Source organism: Talpa europaea, assembly GCF_964194135.1.
Source record: "Talpa europaea genome assembly, chromosome: 5".
Lineage (NCBI taxonomy): Eukaryota > Metazoa > Chordata > Mammalia > Eulipotyphla > Talpidae > Talpa > Talpa europaea.
Genome location: NC_140071.1, coordinates 101,460,604 through 101,475,117, shown reverse-complemented (window position 1 = coordinate 101,475,117; position 14,514 = coordinate 101,460,604). Strand labels below are relative to the sequence as shown.

The 14,514-nt window shown below is 41.8% G+C and overlaps 1 protein-coding gene across 1 annotated transcript; it reads left to right on the top strand.

The window, feature by feature from the left end:
• Positions 1 to 660: 660 nt before the first annotated feature.
• Positions 661 to 1,304, top strand: LOC311171408 (growth-regulated protein homolog gamma-like; the record flags this gene model as incomplete). Its single annotated transcript, XM_084234242.1, has 3 exons — positions 661 to 760; positions 855 to 978; positions 1,093 to 1,304. The coding sequence occupies 3 exons, from the start codon at positions 661 to 663 to the stop codon at positions 1,178 to 1,180; spliced, it is 312 nt and encodes a 103-aa protein (XP_084090368.1). The 3' UTR covers positions 1,181 to 1,304.
• Positions 1,305 to 14,514: the final 13,210 nt, after the last annotated feature.

Sequence of the window (14,514 nt, the reverse complement as noted above, 5' to 3'; positions counted from 1 at the left end):
TTCTGTCAGTCTGCCTGTTCTGTTCCCCACTCTGTCTCTGGTGAATCCTCTCAGCCCCCCACCTCTGGCCTGTACCCCAGTTCTTGTATGCATAAATAAATTAATTTTTTTTTTTAAAGAAAGAAATATACAAAACTGAAAGAGAGACAAGAGGGTGGCTAGGCTAACTCACCCAGCTCTGATAACCAACGACTTAACTCCCATTCTCAAGTCATCATCCCGCCCCTGTCAGGGGTCTCCTGGATCACCTCCAGAGCTTTGCCTTCTCGTGCCCTGTGCACTGAGGTCACCGTGCGCCCAGTGTCTCCTCAACTCGCCGCGGGCAGCGTGCCAGTGGGGCTCCTATTCACTCCTACGTTGGGAACTCGTGAAGACAGAGAAAATCCCAGAGGCTGTGGAGTTACGCGGGAGTGGAGGCGGGGCTGCACCCGCGGGTCACCTCTCCCCCTTCCAACCAGAGGGAAGGGCCCGTTTCCTTCCCCACCCGGCTGAGATTTGCAGGTCTGGGAATTTCCCGGCCCGATGCTGCTAACTCTCCCGCCCCGACCATGGATAAAAGGGGTTCGCTCATCTCAGGGAGTCACAGTCAGCACCACAGGCATCCTCCACATCAACTCTTCTGCTCCAGGCACCGCAGCCCAGATCCTCCAAGCCGACCTCATGGCCCGCGCCGCCTCCCCAGCTACACCCCGCGCTCCCCGGCTCCTCCGGGCTGCGATGCTGCTCCTGCTTCTGGTCGCCGCCTGCCGGCGCGCAGCAGGTAAAGCCCGGTGCTCCCGGGTCCCTAGGACAGGATAGGGGTGGGTGGGCGCCCATCGGGACATCCCCGCTGAGCCAGCCTGTTCTTCCCGCAGGGCAGCCCGTGGTCAGTGAACTGCGCTGCCAGTGCCTGCAGACCGTGCATGGAATTCACTTCAAGAACATCCAGAGTGTGAAGGTGACGCCCCCAGGACCCCACTGCGACCAAACGGAAGTCCTGTAAGTGCTGCTACCGCCATTGTGCTTGTCACCACCTTGCAAGCCCGGGTATCCCCCCCACCATACCCCCCAGCCCTACCTCCTGCCTCACCGGATTCCCCCTTCTCTCTGCAGAGCCACTCTCAAGAATGGGCAGGAAGTTTGTCTCAACCCTGCAGCCCCCATGGTTAAGAAAATCATCGAAAAGATGCTCAAAAAGTGAGTTCTGGGTTGAGTCACAGGTGACTAGACCAAGGGTCTCAAATACTGGCACCTGCCTCCTGCAAATGTACCCTGGAAACTCGGCTTCAGTGAAGGACTGGAAATCACTATAGTTCAGAGCTGAATTCACTAATAAGGTTATTAATCTGCTCTGGTGACAGCATATTTCTAGTGCCCTTCACCCATCTTCCTGGCCTTATCCCCATTTAAATGAATGTGGGTAAAGCTGCCTTCATTAAAGTTCTCATAGGTGTTGTTAGTTATGCTTAAAAATATCCACTCAGGGCCTCCCCCGGTGGCGCAGCGGTTAAGCACTGGGCTGCGCAGCTGTCCACAGCCTCTGCAACGCCGGTTCAATCTCTGGCCACCGGTGAGGATCCCACATGGCGCCCAGACCTCTCCTGCCGCGCCCACTGCTCCCCTCAGCAGTGTACTTCGGTCCTTCTGCCTGCTCTGGCTCTGGTGAATTCTCTCACCCTCCTGCGCTTCTGACTGTACCCAGTGCTTGTATAAACAAATAAATAAATCTTAAAAAAAAAAAAAAAACTATCCACCTGTTTAAAAGCACAGGCTAATAGGTTCCACCACCTATTAGCAAGGTGACTCAAGGACAATTATTTGATTTACTGTAAAACAGGGACACAATAGTAGTGACTGCAGGGTCGCCAGGAGGCTAAGCAAGACCCTGTGTGACATGGTCCTAGAGTAACAGGTTCTGGCTGTTTGTGGACAATAATTCAGTAGGGACCACAAATCCCATCCACATTCCTAAATAAGAGCATTCAAGAGCTTAGAGGTCTCTGCCACACAGCTTAGGCAGCAGCCACTTGGTGCCAGGCTAGGGAAAGAGGTTCAGGAAATTTTGGAACCTGGAGGGCAGGAAAGGAGCACCATGCTGCTAGCTCTGCTGAGCAGCTACTAACGACTGTCTTCTTCTCTTATAGGCAAAACCCCAACTAACAAGAGGAAGGATGAAATCGATCTGTGGCTCTAACAGCAGCAGGTCCTGACCTTACAGGAATCAAAGAGGAAAAGAAGAATCATGGGCTCCTGTGACCACTTGCATTGGGCTTACTATGTTGGATCATCTCTTAGAAGTTGTTTATTTATTTATTTATTGGTTGGTTTGTTGTCAAAGATTGTTAATATCTTACATGTAAAATAATGAAGGATATAACTTGAATATTGTACCATTATTTTTATTGCTTATTTTATGTCAAACCCAAATTAATTCCATCCTGATTCTTCTTTAAACTGATGGTAAGAGTTTGCAAGTGTTCTCCAGTCATTAAACTAGTATTCCCAAGGAATCCACAGCATGCCCACCGCTGTGACTGAGGCTACGGACCCAAGAAAGTGAGTTCATTATCAGTAGAATAGGGGAATGCATGGATATTTTTGTAACTGTTTAAAGGATACCAGTTGTTATTTATTGAAATGATTTCACAGTATGTGGAGACATTTCTCACATTGGAGTTTTAGGAACTACCGTGTTCTCAATATCCTTTGGACATTTTATGTCTTTCTTGTAAGGCATAATGCCTTGTTTAATATAAAATATGAATTGTTTTTCTATATCTTAGAGTTGTTTCTATTTTAGAACAAAGAGATTGAACTATTTCTTGATGCTTTTGTAACAAACATGAAAATAAAGTATTTTAAAATGAAGAATGTTTGTTTCATTTTTCTTCAGAAAAAAGCTACCTTTAGTTGATAATGTGATGATTTACACAATGCTTCTTAATTTGCTTTTTTACATCCAATTTGCTACATAGGTACATCAAGCTTTAAGTTGTGCTTAATTTCATCTGGTGATAGCTATTGCTCCCCTTGGCTCTTACTTACACAGAATGTGCTTCCCTAAATTCTGCAGCCTGCCCTCTTTCCCCTCTGCATGAGAGTGACTGATAGAAGTTGTTATTTTATAAGGAGCTCCTTGTTACTTTCTTATTCAAGTTTACCTCCCATAAGGCATGATCTTATAAATATCTTAATAAGGGTTCTAAATTCATTGCTTTTGCTAAATGCTTTCTCAAACAACTATTAACAATTTAATGAAACGGACAATAAAATTAGGGGAAAGTGATTTCTTTTTCAAAAGTCATTTTTGGACATCAAAAGTAGAAAAAGTGAGTAACTCAATATTTCACTTAAAAAAGATCTATTGATGGGCCTCCCTGATGGCCTAGGGATTAAGTCTCAGTACTATCACCACTACTGCCTGAGTTACAACCCCTGCCAGGGAGCTAGCCCACATATGCAGTAGACCTCTCCTGTCTCAATCACTGCTCCCATTAGCAGTGTATTTCAGTAGATCTCTATCTCTGGTGAATTCTCTCATACACATATCACATCCGAAACCTCTGGTCTGCACCCCAGCTGTTCTGTGCAAAAAAAAAAAAAAAAAAAAAAAATCACACACAAAAAAACCCCAAGCTAATTAACATTTGGGTTCAATTTTCCGGCTTTCATATATAAGTAAATTTCACTGAATTTAAGTGTTATCTCATTCCTTTATACCAATTTATCAAATGGGATATTCTAAGATTTGTTTGCATCAGTTCTCTCTCTTCCTAGTACAAATTTTATGGAAATTGATAGATTGTTTAGCCTGAGAAAACCCTCTGGAAACTGGTATTCAACACTGCCACTGGATGATAGCAGCATTTCAGATTTCCAACATAGAAACAGACTTGGTACATCAAGGAAGGCAATATTCCCATCATCTAAAAGAAACCACACCGCAAATTTCAAAAGAAGAATGACTATGGATGTGTGGGGTGTGTGCTTATCTGCTGACCTCACACTCAGGTAATCCTGATCCCTTGGGTAAAAGGCTTCAGCAGAGACAGGAAGGCAGGGCTAGAGGCCTGAATTCTTGGGGTCAAGTTCTGTCTTGCCCAAAGGAGTCAGGTAAATAAGGGCTCTAAGTGACAAGAGATATAACCACTGTGAGCTGCTTCTTGTACTTAAAAAGTTAAAAATAATGGAATCTTCCAATGTTATTAGTTATAAATGAGAAGAAAGAAAATGTGTGAACCATACAGAAATAAATAAATGCAAGGTATTCTATAAGCTCAAAAAATGCCAGCATCCACTCCCTAATCCCAAGGGAGAGGACCTGCAAATAGGACTCTAAGTATTTAATAAAGTATTCACATCAAAAATTAGTCCTTATACTCAACCATTACCTTGAGTTCACATAGCTTTTGTCAATATAGAACACAGAGCATAAAATGGAGAAAGAAGATATAGTCATTCACATGGTGGCTAAAGATGAAAGTATTAAAGAATTGGGAGTAAATACTACCTCTATCACTTATTGACTATTTTCTTGGACAAGTTTCTTTACCCCCAATTTCATTTCCCATTCTATAGAGTGGAGGTAATAACAGAATATACTTTCTAAAATTGTTGCAGAGATTAAGTGTTAATGGTGGCTTCAGAAATCTGCCATTGGTCAACTCCATGGACATTGTCTTAGTATCAGTCCTGAACCAAGTGGTACCAAGTGTGGTTTTCACACCAAATTGCCCTGAGACTTTGCAAGTACAGGCAGTTTCGAGTAAGAGAGCTATGCAGGAAGTGGGACATAAGCTTGTGTGAGCTGGTGGTCATGAGGTAAAGGAAGCAGGAAAAGAACATTATATGATACATCAGCACTATGAGAGGTCATCAGCAGGAAACAATAGTGAGTGGTGACTGAGGTTTCCTGAGCAATGCTACCAAAGAGCTAGAGCCAAGGAGAAGGAAGTATGGCTGACTACTCTATCATTGAATCTCCTGTGAGTCCTCCTTAGATATTCTCTCTGGACTTTTAGAAGTAACTTGAGAGACACTGGGGGATGGCAGCAGTGACAGACAGGGGTAATTTAGAGTAACAGGTGATGCTATTCTCTTTTTTACTGACTATTCATACTACGATAAGGGAAAAAGTCTTGTCTTTCTTCACCGTTGAAGCACCAGATCTATATCCTCTCCACTCACCTATGAATTCTGTAGTTGCCATGGTAACATTCTCATGTGTGACAACTGTCCAACTCAGGACCTCCTGTCTTCTGCTTTCCTTCCTGAAGACTTTCTACATTTGATGATGGAGATTGGGCATTGCAGAGAGAGTTTGCTCAGTTCACAGGCAGGATGGTCTGTGACTTAATGTCCTCAGGGGCAACTCTCCTTGAGAGATAGGAGTTAGTGGTTGGTGAACATTCTATTATCCAGTCCTTAGGTTGGAATATTTTTAAATCATTGTCCACATATTCCATCATTTTGACATTTATGAGTTTTCCACTGACTTATTTTTCTCCCAATTGTGACTCATGTTTTTCTACCCACTGACATTGCAGTGATTTTTATTTGCTTCAGGAATTTTAAATCTTATGTTGTTGAGAGTAAAGATTTTGTTTTCTTCATTTAGTCTTGGTCTTTGTTCTGGCAGTCAGTGAAGTTACTGGAGCATCAGCTTGATCTTTTTGAGGCTTGCTTTAAGTTTTGCAGATTGGTATAGAGAGAACTTAGGGCTTGCTTAACCCTAAGTCATTACTAAATCATGCTCCTTCTGTGTTTCTGTTGAAATCCCTGATTGTTCACAACTTCTCGCCACTCTAACAGGTCAGACCTAAATTAGCTTCCAAATCCACATGAGGTCTGAGAATTGTTCAGCTTACAGAATTTCTGTCTGACATTGTGGAGTTTTACCCTTTGCCAATGTGATTTAGTATTGATCTGAAACCTAATAAAAATTTGATGCAGATTTCTGGAACTCTATTTTCCTGCATGGATCTTTCCTTTCTACAATACTACTCCACTTAGTTAGTATACCTAACTGCAAATCTGTGCCTCCTCAATTCAGCAAGGTCAGTGAGCTGTGCTTAGGATCTCTGTTCCTGCACAGTGGCCCAGAATTACTTCTGTGAAAAAAGGTGGGAGGTTGGTCCTCCCAGTGGCACAGCAGGTTGAGCATAGTTCTGTGAAGCTGTCCTCAGCCTCTGCAGCATGGGTTCGATTCGGGGCTGGCCAGGGAGATACCCACATGACACGGCAGACCTCTCCTGTCTCGCCCACTTCTCCCCTCAGTAGTGTTTTCGGTCCATCTGCCTGTTCTGCTCCCCACTCTGTCTCTGGTGAATTCTCTCACCCTCCCGTGCCTCTGGCCTGTACCCCAGTGCTTGTATAAATAAATAAATAAATTTTAAAATAAATAAATACATTTTTTTAAAGGTGGGAGGTCATGGACCTGACCTTGTTTGTTTCCATTTCTCAGTCCTTTGTTGCCTCTTATTCAATCCCTACAAACAGTTGTTTTCATATATTTTGTTGAATTTCCTAATTGTTTATGGCAGGAGGCTAGGACTAGTTCCTTTTACTAGAACATGGATGGAAATGGGAGTTTTGGCACAATTTTGAAAAACATTTTACAAGATTTCTTACAAGCTCCCTTACAAGATTAAGTCCTAGTTATGTATAGTAATAGTTCATATATTATACTTTATTACTTTTTTTCTCTTCCCTATCCCCATATTCCTTATTCCCTCACTTGTTCTACTCATGATGAACTTCAAGATAAATTACTGTACATACATCTTTGTGCAAGAATCTGATTTCAGGGGAACCTGAACTTGGTCACTTGGCTTCCCTGAAATTAGATCCCAGGGCTAAGATTTATATACTATTATTTTAATAGGATTATAATACCAGAGAATCAAGAGTGAGAAAAAAGTGAAAACTACTAGGATACTGCATCACCAGAGCCACACTAGTCATCACGAAAGTACAGCTCAGTTTTTCACACCCAACAGACTATTCTGAGTGCTTGCTTTCTTGTTCTGAGAAACTATGAGGACAACTCAAACCAAGAAACTGGATTAGCTGGATTTACATTAGAGAATCATAAATGACCCAAATAGAAGTACATCAATCTCTGATTTTCTCTTCCTTGGCTGAATTGAAGTACAAAATGTCTTGTATGATTAGCTAAGTCTCTTCATCAGCTTCCTATTGCCTCCCTAAACATAATGACTTGAGACAACTACCCTTTTTTTGACTCTGATTCAGGACCCAGAGGTCATCAACATGGACTAGGTGATGCAGCAGATGGTCTGGGTTGGTTCTTCTGTTGGTCTCTGCTGGGGTCACTCATGTGACTGACGTCATCTAGCAACTTGAGCAGGACATCCTTGCTTGTAATTCTGGTGGTTAGTGCAGGCCACTGGCTGGGTGTCATGTCTCCAGCAGATGAGTTCCAGTTTCTTCTAATGGTGGCAGCAGCATTCCAAGAGGATAAAGTGAAAGCACCTAGATTTCTTGCAGTCTTGACCTGGAATTTCCATAATATTTTGTATATCCTGTTGGCCAAAAGAAAGTCATAAGGTCAGAGCCAGGGGTTTTTTGGGGAAATAAATTCCTCTCCTTAAAATAAGGAGTAGCTAGGAATTTGAAGCTATTTTCAATCTTTCATAATTATTTAACCTTTCTGTGATATTCAATTTCCTCATCTATAAGAGAAGCATCCCTTGTAAAGTTTCCAGATAATATTGGAAAGTTTGATAGAGTTATGTTGACATAATAAAAGATTATTACTATTATTAAATTATGCTATAACTTTGTTAATGTAAATAAGTATTTTTTTTAATTTTTTAAAAGATTATTTATTTATGCATACAAGAGCTGGGGTACAGGCCAGAGACGCAGGGGGTGAGAGAATTCACCAGAGACAGAGTGGGGAGCAGAACAGGCAGACTAACTGAAATACACTGCCGAGGGGAGCAGAGGGCGAAACAGGAGAGGTCTGTTTCACCATGTGGGTTTCTCTCTGGCTAGCTGGGGATCAAACTCATGCTACAGAGGCTGCATATTGCTTCATAGTGCTGTGCTTAATCCCTTGCGCCACCAGAGAGGCCCGTAAATAAGTATTTTTAAGAATGAATCATAAGATTACATAACAGAAAATTAAGTTAAAGGTGGAATTTTTTCCACGAATTGATGTCTCAGCTTGTATGAAAATTCAACTAAAAAACTTTAGACCTTGATAATCTGATCTTTATAAATAATCTATAACTAACTATAAATATATTCTGTTGAATATTGGGCATACTTTTAGCAGGTATAGAAGTAGAGGCCTATATTTGATAAAGAAAATCCCCAAATTTTTTTATCATCTCTTAAACAAACTCCTTAATAATTATCATGATGCACTACACCTGTCTTTGAAGTTTTAGGAGACTAAATTATTTTGAATCATTTAGTATTTGGTTACCTTACCTTTGTATACTTTCTTATAATAATCATAATATTTATGTGTTGATAACATAGTATTCCATGACCTCTACTTGATAAAGAAACAAAATAAGATTCAAATAATGCTTCTAAATTATATGCAGTTTTTTGGTTTGTTTAAAGGCAAGATTTAATTAGTCAATACAATATTGTCAAGTCGAAATTTATCTTATTTTGAAAATGAAATTACTCTCCCCCCTTCTTTAAAATGCCAAAACTATGGAAGGGATCATGCTCAGCGAAATAAGCCAGAAAGAAAAAGAAAAATACCGGATGGTCTCACTCATAGCAGGAATCTAGAAAACTTAAATAAGGGACCAGGAAAATGAATAACTATAAGAAAGTGAAAATCAAAATCAACAAAAACTATGAACCAGAGACACTCTATGGGGGGTAGGGGGCAGGAGGGGAGGGATTGGGGTCAAAATAAGGGGGTTTCAATTGAATGAGGAATACAAAAATAAAATTTATTATAAAAAAATCAATCTAGTGGCTGAAAGAGGCATGGAAACAATTAATTACATTTCAAAGTAAGAAGAAAGTCTAACTGAAATGCAAAAAAATAAATAATAAAAGTTATAGGGGTATAGAAAACAAAACAAAACAAAATGCCAAAACTCTTGTCATATTTTTTCGGGCTATTATAATAAAATACCATGAGCTAGGTGACTTATCGGAAATTTTTTCTACAGTTCTGGAAGTTGTAAGTCCAAAATCTGGTTGCCAGCATAGCCCAGCAAGGACTTTTTTTGGGTCACAGGCTAGTAATTATATCCTCACATAGTGGAAGGGGCGAAGGAGCTCTATGGGGTATATTTTATAAGGACACTAAACCCATTCACAAAGGCAATACCCTAAAGACCTAATTGCTCCAAGGACCCCACCTCCTAACACCATTGCATTGGGAAATAAGATTACAACTTGTGAATTTGAGGGGAACACAAACATCCAGAAAGTAGTAACCATTCACAAAGCTCTACCTCTTTATATATTTCTCTGACTTGAATGTTTGTCAGCCCTTTGGTATGATGAACTTCCTTTTACCTTCTCAACTTGCCTCCATTCTGAGGGCCTCCTTCCTCTGCTTCCTAGCTACCTCCAGGCCACACATCTGTTCTAACACAGGTCACTTCTGGTTTAATCAGGCTGTGAACTTATCAAGAACAGAAACTGTTTTTTTTTTCTTTAAATACCTAGTGTCCATCAAAGACCTTGACAATTAGGAGATGCTTAATGAGAATTGGAAAAAGGAAAGACTTTTAAATATTATTTAGGGCCTCTCCTGGTGGTGCAGTTGTTGAGCACTGGGTTGCGAGGCTGCCCGCAGCCTCTGCAGCGCCAGTTTGATCCATGGCCACCGACGAGGGTCCCACAAAAAATTAAATACATAAATAAATAAATAAAAATATTATTTAGTCTACAGTTGCTTTCAGAGTCTATCAACTCTTCAGTAATTACCAATTCTTCAACTAAATAAGCTTATGAGTTAAATTGAGCCTCTCCCCCATCTATGCCCCAGACTCATATTAGGATCTTAAATCCCTAGTATCCCATTCGGAGGCAGGGTTTTTATGGAGGTAGTCAAATTAAAGTGAGATCATTATAGTGGGCCCTAATCTAATATGGCATTGCCCTTATAAAAAGGGGAAATTTGGAGGCAGATTTGCAAACTGGATAAAACCTTGTGAAAATGAAGAGGACCGTTTATAAGTCAAAGAGAGAAGTTTAGAACATCTTTCCTCAAGACCTTAAGAAAAAAACAATCCTGCCAACCCTTTGATTTTAGACTTTCAATCTCCAGAACTGTGAGACAAAACATTTCTGTTGTTTAAGCCACTCAGTCCTCAGTACTTTGTTATGGCTACCCTGGGAAACTAATACAAATGCTTTGGTGTTTGAGATTTTAATGCAAAAATTAAAAAAAAAAGTTAAGAATAGGATAAAGTCACTTTAAAAACTGCTTAAGGAAAAGAAATTGAAGCTCATAGTTCACTGTTAGTGAAGCTTCAAGTTCATTGAAATGTCTGCCTTCAGACCACAAGTAAACTAATTCACTTTTCTTAAGAGGACAATTGTTATTCTAGTTGGAACCTAAGTTTCCTTGTAGCTACCTACCCTATAAGTATAGAGTTTGGTGTAATTTGTTAAGACTTTGTGGGATTATGCAAATAGGCATGAAAATCAAAAAGTAAATACTTGCTGAGGAAAAGCATGTTAATTCCCCACATTGTACAAAATGACCTTTGAAAAGATATGTGTATATAGACTTTCTTATGACTCCATTCAGTAAGTCACTATTAACTGCAACTGGCATGAACACTTCATAATTACACAGCCTCCCTCCACACCAGGAAGTAATAGCTTATTTTCTCTGTTCAATAAATTCATCTACTCCTGCCCTGAACCTACTAAAGAAAACAAAACTTGAAAAACAAACCCAGCTTCCTTGTTGATGTGTAAGTGATAAACATGCTAATTGAAGAGTTGTTCCGTTCATTCGTCAATGGGGAGAGTATAAGAACACAAAAAGTTCTCAGTGTACAGAGAGTAAGTATATAAAAGAAGACTTGATACCATTCTACTACCCAGACAAAGATCAAGATCAAGCACAGATATGCCTGCTAAGAGCTCCTTCCTTCTGCTGGCTGTGCTTGGCCTCAGTATCTTAGGTAAGTCAACTAAGAACCTTAGCTTTTCTTCCTAGGCCTTGCAAAACTTCAGAAAAGATTGCTGTTCTAAAGAGATTATATTTAATATAAAACATAAGGTAAAAAGTAAAAGTTAAAATTAGAGCAGAATGTTTCTTTTTTTTTTAAGATTTATTTATTTATACATACAAGAACTAGGGTACAGGCCAGATGTTGTGGGGGTGGGAGGATTCATCAGAGACAGAGTGGGGAGCAGAACAGGCAGACTGACTGAAATACACTGCTGAGGGGAGCAGTGGGCAAGACAGGAGAGGTCTGCTGTGCCATGTGGGCCTGCCTACCTGGCAGGCCGGGAATTGAACCTGTGCTACAGAGGCTGCAGATAGCTTCATAGTGCTGTGCTTAACCCTTTCCGCCACCAGGGAGGTCCAATATATGTCTCTTGTTTGAATTAAACTTTAAAAATCTTTTTGACTTTATAGAAGTATCTGACTATAAGGTGTGTGCTTTTTTATTGGAGATGCTGGCAGGAACATAGCTGCAACTAAGTTTAGGGTGTTTGGGCAGGTAAAAATTGCTACTTACAACTGATAAAATTCACATAAAATCTTTATAACTTTTCATGGAATAAATTCAAGTTGATTTTACCATTAAACACATTTCTTTTTAAAAAAATAATTAACTTTTTACACTGAGGTAACATTAGGATCCTTCCTATCAGGTATGGCCACAACAGATCACCACCATAGTCCATTGTGCTTCCTTCCCTCTTTGTTCTTATCCCTCTCCTAACTCCTCCCCACTCTGGATACTTCAATTCTGTAGTGAACTTTAATTCGTTTTTAAGTTTGTCTTTATCTGAACCTTAGTTTGGTTTCTCTACATTCTATGTATTAGTGACACCATCTAGTATTTATCTTTTTCCATCTATTTCACTTAGCATTATCCCTTCCAGATCCTTCCATGTTGCCACAAATGGCATGAGTTTATGTAGGGTAAATGAAGATTGCTCAGTCTTTTGCACCATTGGCCTCTGTGGCTATCACCTGTAGCCTTGAATACAGGAGATGTTTGGGAGTGTGGGCTCAGGGTACGCATGCCTGATGATGGACACCTGGAGTATGGTGTGAGCATGTGTTAGTGGGCACACCTGAGCCTGGAGGCTGAGCATATAAGGGCAGCCTCACAGAGGACCATGTGGCAGATGGCTGTACAGCAGAGAGAAGCGGAGAGCAGTGGAGGAGGATCCCAGTGAGCCACAGAAAGATTCGCTGAGGGGCTGGGAGGTCTGCCAGCCTCCTTGCCCCTCGGCCCCCTCGCCTGCCCTGCACCTGGTTCCCTTACTATAAATTGTGTAGAAAGATCATAAAAGCCTGAAAAAATCACTGAGGGCTCCAAGATTCTCCTTTGTCTGTTCTGCGCCTGGTTGCTGGTGTTACATTTGGCATGAGTTGGCAGGATGATTCAACACAGACCAGTATGGAGCTCTCTGAAGACATCAGGAAGGAATGAGAGGTGGCAGGCTGCAAGTATGTAGTGCTCGGTGGCCGGCCTCCTCTCAGTGTGGGCACCTCCCCATGAGTGGCCTGAGGTGAATGAGTCCCCAATTCTGGTGAAGAGAGGACTCTGCACAGTGGGAAGGCATTGGATGGATCTGGTGCTTGCTCAGAGGCAGGGCTGGGGGCTGAGTGTTCCCTCACAGCTTTGCAAATGGAGTCAAGGTGGTGACCAAAGTCCGGGAGCTGCAGGAAGAGCTAAAGATGCTGCAGGAGTACAGGAGGTAGACAAGGTCTGGGAGCTGCGGGACAAGACCTTGTGTGGAGATGGCCTGAGAAGACCAGGTCACTCCTCCTGAGGCAGCAGACTCATTGGGGAAGAAAGAGGACCACAATTTGTGATTTGGAGCTCTCTCAGTGCTGATACAAGGATAAACTGATGAACTTGAACTAAAAGTTCTGCCAGAAGGTGGGAGAACTTTTGGCGGTGGTTAATGTTACGTCCATGGAACCCTGGGGGTAGATGGCATCATTTGTACACCCCAGAAGGTGAAAATCAAGGGGTGGTTGGTGCACCTCAGTGGCCTACAGCAGCCTGTGTGCTGCCCGGCACTTCCAGGGCCACAGCCCAGAGAGACAGTGGCCAGAGTAGAAGAGTCAGAGTAAAGGAAGTGGCAGGCATGAGAGCAGCCCAACACCTACTGTAGGAGGAAGCACTTGTTGGGTTCTCTGCAGCCTAGCAGGAGATAAACAAAAAACCCAATACAGATTAGTCAAAAAACTGCAGCCAAAGTCTGGAAGCCCTGAGATGTTAGGCAGCTGAAGGATGTTAAAGAAGGCAGGTGAGCCTCTTAAAATCACTTGTTAGTGATGCCCTGTTCCCTTTTGAATAAGAGCGAGGTGCAGGAACCGGTCCTCAGGGGACAGGAAGGAAATGTGACTGTGGCTGAGACCATAGCCAGGAAAAGGCTAGGAAGCCTGATGACTCCTGGCACGTGACAGCAGATGCTGTGAGTGACTAGAGCAGTTCCCTCCCTCAAATAAGCAGTGCCTTCAGCAGCAGACTTGATGGATCATCTGTTGTCGCCAGTATCCATCTTGTCTTTTTTGCCAATAGGTTTGTGCCCTGCCTGGGCTTACTTGTTTTAAGCTGCATTCTGTTTACTTCTGTGGGTCATGCTTGCAGTGCTCCACATTTGCCAAGGGAAACTTGTGTGTAGACTGTATGGTGAAAATCCCTGAGGGGTTGGATTGTATGGTAACTGAAGATTGCTTGGTCTTTTGCACCATTGGCCTCTGTTGCTATCACCCACAGCCTTGAATACAGGACACACTTGGGACCATGGGCTCAGGGTACACATGCCTGATACTGGGCAACAGGAGTATGAAGTGGGCATGCGTACATGGGCACACCTGAGCCAGGAGGCTGAGTGTATCAAGGCGGCATCACAGTCGGATGGTGTGGTGAGAGAGCCCAGAGAGCCCCCCTTTTCCTCTGGCTCCCCTACACCTGGTTGCCTCACTACAAATGGTGTAGAAGTATTCAAATCCTGAAAAAGCCACCAAGGGCTCCAGGACTCTCCTTAACAGATTTTCCTGGATCCTTAGAAAACCTCCTGTGTGCCTTGTTGGCATAACAGTTTATTTGTTTTATTGAGTAATATTCCATTATGTAAATAAACTTCATGTTGACCACATACTTTTCAGCAATGAAGTTATCCTAGTGCAAGTTAGCAGCTTTCCAAACGTAGGAGATATTTAATAAAATTTATTGCTCATAATAATAGCAGATGATTAGATTTGTACAATTGTTTCTCTAAGTATTTCTATTAGTTATTTTGTGAATTTATTCTTCATTGATCTCAAATTTCAGGTAAAGAATTAAGATCATGACTGTCTTTGTTCTTACTCAGTTT